General features: G+C 42.4%; 1 protein-coding gene across 1 annotated transcript; it reads left to right on the top strand.

Moving 5' to 3' along the window:
* Positions 1–266: 266 nt before the first annotated feature.
* Positions 267–3,653, top strand: RPS21 (ribosomal protein S21). The gene is made up of 5 exons (XM_008932863.2): positions 267–397; positions 1,415–1,478; positions 2,485–2,556; positions 3,351–3,406; positions 3,591–3,653. The coding sequence occupies exons 1-5, from the start codon at positions 348–350 to the stop codon at positions 3,598–3,600; spliced, it is 252 nt and encodes an 83-aa protein (XP_008931111.1). The 5' UTR covers positions 267–347; the 3' UTR covers positions 3,601–3,653.
* Positions 3,654–9,790: the final 6,137 nt, after the last annotated feature.

Below are 9,790 nucleotides of genomic sequence, written 5' to 3'. Positions count from 1 at the left end.
CCGCGGTGTGCGGGCTCCGGCATCACCTCACCGCTTCCCCAGCAGGGCCAGCCCCGCTCTCTGTGACCAGCGACGGCACCCGAGGGAGCGGCTGGAGCTGTGCTGGGGGGGTTAGGTTGGGTGTCGGGAAAAGGTCCTTCCCCCAGAGGGTGGTCGGGCACTGAACAGGCTCCCCAGGGCCAAGGCTGACGGAGCTCAGGGAGCGTTTCGCTCTCGGGCACATGGTGGGAGTGTTGGAGTGTCTGTGCAGGGCCAGGGCTTGGACCTTGTGTGTCCCTTCCAGCTCAGGATATTCCATGGTTTTTCCAGGTATTGCTGCTTAGTGCCTCAGCGGGGATCCCGACGAGATGCAGAACGACGCCGGGGAGTTCGTGGACCTTTATGTTCCTCGGAAATGGTGAGCGGGGCCCGCGAGGGGCCGGGGCTGGGAATGGGCCCTCCGCAAAGAGGCTTCTTGTAGCGGCGAGTACCGGGGGCGGTGGGGAATGTTTACTGTCGGTTTCTGTATTTTTAAGTACCTTGTGTAAAGTACGTAAAGCAAAGAGTAAAGTTGAGAACGCTCTGCATCTCCTGTTCCAAAACTGCCAGCCGTGATTAGGGTGGCAGTGACAGCACATGGAATCACAGAATGGTTTGGGCTGGAAGGGACCTTAAAGCTCATCTCATTCCAACCCCCTGCCATGGGCAGCAACACCTTCCACTAGCCCAGGTTGCTCCAAGCCCTGTCCAGCCTGGCCTTGGACACTTCAGGGATGGGCAGTCACAATTTCTCTGGGCAATCTGTGCCAGGGCCTCACCACCCTCACAGGGAAGAATTTCCTCCTAAAATGGTTCACATCAGAAGTAAACATGTGTTTATAGCACACAGGTGTTTCTGTGACTCTCTTGCAAGCTATGGTAGTGAACCTGTTAAGTAATCACATATTCTAATAGCACATCATAAGTATAGTTTTGGTATTGTAGTAAATGGACAGTAGGAAACTTTTTAAAAGTCTGTGTATGTTAAAAAAATATTACAAATAAACCATTTGTATGCACTTTATTACGTTAGGTTAAATATTATTTACTACCTGGGATTTCTGAGGGTTTGCAGCTTGAGTGTCTTTGACAGCTGTAGTGGCTTCCAGTGAAAAAGGCATAGAAACTACAGTCTTATGAATTACCTTGATTGCTACATCTTTTGCATTTTAGAAAAAAAAATAATATTCTGTGTTTTCAAGGCCTGCATGATGCTACCAAGTGAAAGTTTCCTTTAAATATACTTAAAACTGCATTTTAATTTTCTAAGTACTGGAAGTTTAAACTGTTACTGCCTAAATTTCTTGAGCAGTTTTAATTTACCTGTAGTCTTGGCTTTAGTAGTTTTTTTTGTCTGTTTTCTTTTTGTTTAAATATATCTTGTTTTATTCCTTAGCTCTGCTAGCAACCGGATCATTGGTGCCAAGGATCATGCTTCCATTCAGATAAATATTTCTGAGGTAAGTTTCTTAACAGAAGTATGTGATGAGAGAGCTACACCTTTAAACTTCTGATAGAAGTTGAGAAATAAAACAGCATGTGATGCATCTCAAATAATTCACCAAAGAAAGCCACAGTCGACCTTGACTCCTGCAGGTTCCCAGTTAATGCACATGGGCCCCAGTTGATTTAAGCTCCTTTTAGCATGATTTGGGGTTTTTTTCCCATTTGTTCCTTGCTTTTCACCTTTCAGGATTTCTGTAGACACAGTGTTCCTGTAGCTCATGAACTATAGAGCTTGATTTAGTTCCTGAATAGGAGACCACAAGGCCACGTTCCCATTTTTTTTAAACATCTGAATCTCGTGTTAGCTGACTTTAAAAAGTGCTCTGTTTGTGATTTCCTGTGAATGTTAAGGCAAATACTTTCCTTGTTCACCATGTTTCATTCCTTCAGTGATCCCTATTTCTTGTTTTCAAAGAATCAGAGATGAGCAGAATGTGGAAACAAACCCACCTGGTATTATAGGGTTCACCACACTGTTTAATTTCATGATTTGTATTGTTTTGTCATTTTTCCTGTTAAATTTCTCAGCAGCTGGAGAAAGTGAGACAATTTATGTCTCTCAACTTGGGCATTTTCCTAACTATGTAACAAGTCTGTCCCCTTCCCCCCTTCAGTTCAATTTTCCAGGATACTGATCTTAGTTAAAAGAAACATGAAAAAAAATTGTAAAAGTAGGAAAAATCCACAAGTAGACTTTACATTGAACTTTGTACAGAACTCAGATTTTTTTTCTTTTAGCTACCACTTCTTGTTACTCTGTGTGATCCACTAATAACTATAAATTTGCTGTGCAAAGATCATCTGTAGTTGACCTTCTAACTTCAGTATTTGCCCGGAGTTTCTGTAGTTTACTTGCTCAACACTGCAAGTGTTTTTCTGCAGTTTTTAACTTTGCAAGTGTGATGTAAGAGCATAAAACCTTATAAGAATCTGTGTGCAGTAACTTGGCTGTAATTACAGGTCGACAAGGTGACAGGCAGAGTGAATGGCCAGTTCAAGACTTACGCCATTTGCGGCCCAATCCGGAGGATGGTGAGTGCTTTCCTCACCTACAAAATCATTCTACTTCCTTACATGTTGATTAGTAATTAATGAAATGTATATTTGGCCCTGAAAACACAGTGTGTCTTCACCTCATTCTCAAGCAAGAACTTTTGTGGGGGTAATGGAAGACCAGAACGGTCGGGGGTTGGAAGGGACCTTAAAGATCATTCAGTTTGAACCCCTTCCACTAGAGCAGGATGCTCAGGGCTCCATCCAACCTGGCCTTGGACCCTTCCAGGGATGGGGCAGCCACAGCTTCTTTGGACAACCTGTGCCAGTGCCTCAGTTTAAGTTGGAATAATCAGTTTCTTCTGGGTTCTTGTTTGTTTGTTTTCTTAACACTTTGGTTTGTAGAATTATGTTTGTTTATTTTTTTTAAATCATTGAAGGATGAAAGTGATTTCTTTTAAGAATGTACCAAGACACTGAATATCTGGCTTTTATCTGTTGTTTACAATTATTTGAGAGGATACTACAATGACTTCAAGTTGTTAAGCGTGATGTGAAGCTTCTTAGAGTTCATCACAAGTCCACTTACCCAAAAGTATTATCTTGTAAATGTAAATGTGTATTTTATCAAGTTAAAACTGTTTCTTATCCTTAAGGATGACAAAGAATTAACAGTTTATTTTGAAAACACTAATCTGTCTATAAAATGTAAGGATCTGTGGAAGGCATTGTGCATTTCCCTGCCAGCATTAACTGCTGCAGCTGCCTCTCTTTTCAGTGTGTGTCAGCAATTATTTGGACACTTCAGAATATTTTTATTTTCTTTCTTAAAGGGTGAATCAGACGACTCCATTCTGCGCCTGGCAAAAAATGATGGGATTGTTTCCAAGTACGTGTGTTTATCTTATCCTCTAACTCTTGCAGGGGTAACTTCCATACCCAAATCCAGCTTTTAGGATGACAGTGTGTAGGTTGTATTTATAGGAGGATTACACAGTTGCTCAAAAATATTTACTTGAAGCTGTTGAAGCAAATTGGTTTGTAATAACAATGTTTATTTCATTTTCTTCTAGGAACTTCTAACTGAAGAAACTTCGGTATGGGACATGTGATGTGAAATAAACAGTTCAAACCTACATTGTGCTGTGTCTTTTGTTCGATTCGTAAACATCAGTGGATTTATTATGGTTAATCTTAGGAGACTTAGAGATGTGTCTTAAAAAATATACAGATTCTGATTGTGAATTCTTTAAATAAATCAGCTTGTAAGGCAATGCCAGAGTTGAAATTCAAGAATTTCCACTTCACTCTTTGATTCACTGTCATCTTTCTTTTCCAGAGTTAATAAGTTTTGTAGTTGTAGCCCAAGTGCTTTTTTGATCTGTAGTAGAGCGTTTCAGCTTGCTGGTTTTTCAGTGGAAAAACTGAGGGTATTCTCATTTTGTTATCACAGTTTAGTGGGCTTTCCCCCCTAGAGGGTCATAATATTTATTCTGCCACTGACACGTTCTTAAGTAAATTAATGAAACTGAAATTCATGGAAAACTAACTGGGAATACTTACATGCTAGTAGATTGCTTGCCATGTGAGAGAGACTTAAAAGTTCTGCATTTTTACTTAGGACTTCAATGTTGAAAAGTGGGGAATAATTTTTTTAATTGAATCAGTTTTTTCTCAAATCATGAAGTAAATTAGGATTTAGAGTGTGTAGACACAATGAAGTACATAACTAAACCTTTATTTCAGGAGCAATTTCAGCAGTCAGAACTCAGCAGGCTGAGTTTTAGAATAGCCATAACCTAAAACATCTTTGGCTGCACATTCTCTCTTCTCACTGATAACACTTGAATTTACTAGTACTCCTCTGAGCTGATAGTACTTTTAATAGATAAAGTCCTGGATGTTTTGAGTAGTGGCAACTCGGCTAAAAAGACCAAAAAACAGGCTTCATGTTGAATTCACATTGAGCTTAATACAGAAAGCACATGAGAGAGACCTTTTAAATACTAAAATTAGAGGGAAAAAATGAACCCACACTTTATTTTTGAGTTATGTTCTTCTGACATTTAAGTTAACTATAAAAAATGCATTTTAAAAAAAAAAGGGGGGGTGGGGAATGGTGAGGGAGGATGACACTGTTAGTTGTGATTCTCCTAGAAATAATTCATTTTTCCAGCAGATAAATCTGTGAAAACACTTTCTGGAAAGACAAATACAGTCTCCAAACTGGAGAGATTTCAGCTTGGCATATGTCCAATCCTTATTACTTTCCTTTGTACACAGTAAGAGGAGATAAATTTTAATTGGACTTGATGGTTTTTTTCTGACATATCTTAAATTAGCTGCTTCTGCCTTGGCATTAGGGTAGAACTTTAAATAAAACCACTAGCTGTTTACTGCTGATAAATGCCTGGTTTACCAAAGAGTTTAGATATTGTTGACTTGTTTCTAATCCCCTGGGACTCTGTTCATCCATGTGGATTTCAGTGGAATTCCTCCATAAGGCACAGTGAACTGACAGCTTAAAAGTTCAAGACGAACTTGAGGTCTCTCAGATGTCTTTTTGAGCAATACAACCCCGTTAGCATACAGCTGTACCAAATTTACACTTCTGTTTTAAGTATTTAAGAACAATGTTGTAATTTAAAATGTTCTGGGCTTTGTCATACTGATTGTTGCCATTTGGTTTTCAGAACTTAAAAAACAATTGAAACAAATTACTTTTTCATTAATTTCTTGTCAAAGTAAGAAATGTAATGGTGCCATATCCTAAAACAGTTCAGTTGGGAATGAATTAGTGCTGTGCTAAAGGCTTCCTGGAGTTCATGCTGTTGTCACCAGCAAGACTGCACATGAGTCTTACAAGAATTTCTGCAGAATCCTAACAAGGGAGGACACGTGTCCCTTTAAAAATGCAATTTTCAGTTGCATTTTCTAGTATTGTGATGTAAAGTGTTCTTTGTTTTCCTGGAACAGGAATAGTTCAGATGTTCGAGAGCCATGAAAGGGAATGAACTGTACTTGTACTGTACAAGATGGACAGAGTTGCCCTTACATGGTTACATTGCACCAAGTCGTGAAATTCTTTGCTGTTACTTACGAGGACTTGGCAGTGGCATCCTAAAGACATCTGATTTAACTGGGGCTATTTTAGTGTCTTTGGCCAAAATTTTGCTGCTCAGGCAAGAGCCTGTATACTCCTGAAAACACCTGGGGTTTTTTGTAGCTTGTAGATGTCTCATAATACTGATTTTTCTTCTAAGCCTTGACATTCTTCTAATGAACTACATGGTGTTGAAAAGCTGCTTTAGTCAGTCTCAGCTGTAAGCCTGTTGTGATCAGAGACCCGGGGTGAGGAGGTCACTGCTTCTTCTGTTGCCGTGGGCACAGGATCAGCAGCTTTGATAACATCACCCCTCTGCAAGGTGCCAAACAGGCACAACGCTGCCAGGCTGGGAGAAGACAAGAGGCAACAACGTGCTTGCCTGGCATCATTCCTGCTCCACTGCACAGAGGAGCACTGTGACTGGAGAGGGATAAAAAAGGCCAAGAGTGTCCTTTGCCTTCATGTGTGTCCATCCACTGCTGCTGCTCTGCTGCCTGGCTCAGACTCTTGAGGAGTTTTTCTGTCTCACTAGTGCTGCCTGCAGAAGGGAACCTGGGACAGCTGTGCAGGATATAATTTATTTTCCTAAAGCATGTGGTGATGCTGGAGGTGGCTGAAAGCCTACCTAGAGGCCTGAGCTAATCTAGTTGCACTAGATTTGGCAGCAATTTTGTTTTTCAGTTGGATGTCATGGAGAGCTGTCTATTCCCACCTCCTGTTTTGTTCAATTGCTGTCACTCTTATTGATACACCAAGATAAATACACCTCTGCTGCAAATATGACTTTGAACAAGTTAAAGGGAGGTTTTGATTTTAGTAGGTTTTGATTCATTGATGGTTGTTTGCATTGAGGCATCCCAGGGGGGCAGCTTCCCTGTATGTATGCTGGACTAATCAGCCATGGAAAAAAACAAAGAAAACCAATTAGGCATTTTTTTCCTACTGGGAAACACGCTGTTGTTTGATATCAGACAGGAGTTCTGCTTGGTTGAATCCTCAATAGGAACTGCAGGTGCTGAGGTTTTAAGAATTAAGAACAGTTAATGTCAATGTGGGATTCTTTTTTTAATGCATGATGATGAAAAATGTATTGATGAAAAATGTACTATTTTAACATCTGTTCTGGGATAGCTGATAGTAAAACTAATGTGGCCAGGCTGAACCAGGCATATTTTGCAGTGTACACCCCTGAGCTTTAGTTTGTTAACAAATCCTGTTCTTTGGTTTCTTTCTACAGGACTGGGACCGTGGAGAAGAGCAGGTACATGCCTGTTTTGACAAGGACTGGGGCCCCTGGGTTTGGGAATTCCTGTTTGCAGTCCTAGGGCTGACCATGGCCGGCTGCCAGTGCCCACCTAGCCACTCCCCACTCCTTCTCCACAACAGGACAGAAAATAGGGTGGAAAAGCACGTGGGTGACAGCAGGGAGATCACTTACCAATTATCATCATGGGCAAAACAGGAAAATCAATTTATTGCTTACTAAAACAGAGTTGGATGGGGAGAGAAGCCCCATCCACCCCCTTTACCCAGGCTCTGCGTCAGGGGATACCCGCAGATCCCCAGCCCCAGGGCTCGTGGGGCTGCCCTTCACAATCTAATTTTATTTATCTCACCCACTGCTCACTCCCACACCCCCTTTCCCCACCGTGCCCTGGTGTTGCTGAGGGGCTCAGCCATGCCCTGTGGTGGGGCAGCTGGAGCCATCCAGACCTGGCTGTGCCCAGCCTGAGGTGGCCGTGCCTCCCCCCTGGAGACCCTCCTGCCATCACTGGGCACCCAGCACAGCTCTCCCCTCCACCAACAGGTATTTAATCCAAACCCTTTTGTTCCAACAACTGCTGATGGCCTTCAGCAATTCCTCAGGTTTGTGTCACGCTTCTCCTGGGTCAGCTTTATGGGGATACGTGTGTGTTTATCCATGTTTCTCACCTGGGAAGGCGATGGCGCTCCGAGGGTGAGGCGTGGTCATCCATCAGACACCTGATAGTGTCAGGACTAAGATGCAGATCGTGGAGCCCCAGAGCTGTACTTAATCTGCTAATTCAGGTGCTCTTCAAGAGGATGGAGAACAATCCTTGTGCAGGGAGGCTGGGATTGTGGGGCATTGGTTGGGGGTCACTGCAGGGATGGAACTAAGAGTCACACACTGCACTTTGGCAAGCTGGTTGTGAGCTGGGACACACCACATATATCAAATTAAGGTTTTACTTACCTGGCACTAAATGCAATAATCATTTCACTGTTTTCCCAGGGCACCAGAGTCCTGAGAAGCACCTTGATCCATCCATCGATGCATACCAAAATACAATGTACTGGTGTCCTGATGTGAAGTCACTCAGGCTGTCACACTCTCACGAGCTGCAGTGCCTGTCAGGTAAGAAGGTTAAACAAAAATGCTAAAATCCCATGTGTTGTATTTCACAAAACAGTATTTTCATTTAGTGTTTAGCACAACTCTGTACAGGTTACTCATTGAGCTGGGAAATGTGATAGTTTGTGCTCCAGGCAAAGTGTTTCAAATGTCTGAGGCTAAAAAAAAATAGCACTTCAAAATAAATTGGGTGGGGAGGTGGCAGAGGTTATTGCTTGCTGCTTGTCCCTGCTTCATTCAGTTCTTTCCCCTACAAGGGCTAGAAAGGCTGGGTATTTAATTTTCCCTTTGACCAGTTTGAGGCTAAAAGAAAGGGATTTACATGCCTGATTTCTGTTCTGGCCGATGGAGCCATGCTTACAGCAAACTCCCTCTGCATTCCTGGGAAAATGGGGTCATTTGTGCTGGATCACCCAGCCAAGCATGGATCTGTGACTGTACAGCCCACAAGCCAGCTGTGCCGAGGAAATAACAACCTTAAAAAGTTGACTCTGCAATTAAGTTCCGTGTCTGCTGATGGGACACTTTTGCTGCTGTCTTGTGTCTGCTCTCAAGTGCCTGGAACCAGTATCCCAGAGTTCAGTGTATTACCTGATAATCTCAAACTTGGAAGAGTTTCCAGGCAGGCTGACCAAAATCTGAGGATCTAAGACTGCCCGTACCCAAGAATAAGTAAATAAAAGGAAGCTGATCCCAGATGGTGCTGATTAAAACATGAACTACAAAGGGAGATTAAGGAAGCAGCTTTCAGGCTGCGAAGTATATTACCTGAGAGGGAGCTTGATCATTGTGCACAGAGCTCATATTTCTGGAAACCCAGCACATCTTGACACAGCACTGCCTTTGGAGAGCCTGCATCCTCCTGCAGAAGATAACGGAGCCAAGCTTTGGGTCTTCTGATTACAGAGGGAATTAACATCTCGGCAACACATCGGAGGCAAACCCCATTCAGGTTAAAGGGAGGCAATTGGATAAGATTTTTCTGACCTTCTCCCAGGTGCTGCACTTGTCTAGGGAACAGGAGGCTTTGCAGGTGTGGGACAGGTGACAAGGTGCCTGCCTGCCAGGAACACTGCAGCCAGTGTTCACTTCTGATCTCGGTTGAATGGGGACCTCCTTTGGTCTTAAGGCCCCAGATGCAGATTTTTTGTTTTCCAAAATATATTTATCACATATCTCTGTGACAATCAAGCTTGTTTGAGACTCTCCTGATGGGAAAGTTGATCTTTGCCTCACTTAGAACAGTGCTAACTCACTGCCCTAAGTCATAATTCCCAAAAAACTTTAAATATCCAGGAAAGTCTCATACACATACATGCATAACAGCTTTCCATATGGTTATGTAAAAATCTCAAACTATGGCATTTCACCAGGTACCTTGTGACTCGTGTCTGCTCTGCTACTCAGCCCTCATTGTTTTCAGTGCCTTTAAAAAAAAAAAAAGAGAAGAAAAAGTGCTGTTTGTTTCTGCAGAGCAGAAAGCTCCTCCTGGCGTGCTTCCCATGAAATGTGCATCACAGGCATTCCAAAAAACTAGAACACTGGGATCAAGGCTCAGGAGACCTAGTTTCTACTTACAACAATGATGTTTGTTTTGAGCAAGACCTGTTGACTGCTATGTCCTATACTGGAATTTACCCATCTCTCAAATGAATGTGATTAAAAAAGCAGGAAGCTTTGAATCAATTTAAGGGGTGCTCAGAAAATGCAGTATGAGGTGGCACAGTTCTTTAAATAACTAATACAAGAAGTATAAACTTTTAAGAAGATCTACAGTGAACTCAGTAGAGTTG

Source organism: Manacus vitellinus, unplaced genomic scaffold, assembly GCF_001715985.3.
Source record: "Manacus vitellinus isolate BGI_N305 unplaced genomic scaffold, ASM171598v3 scaffold_26_pilon, whole genome shotgun sequence".
Classification (NCBI taxonomy): domain Eukaryota; kingdom Metazoa; phylum Chordata; class Aves; order Passeriformes; family Pipridae; genus Manacus; species Manacus vitellinus.
Note: the sequence above shows the minus strand (reverse complement) of the source record. Positions and strands in the feature narration are given on the sequence as shown.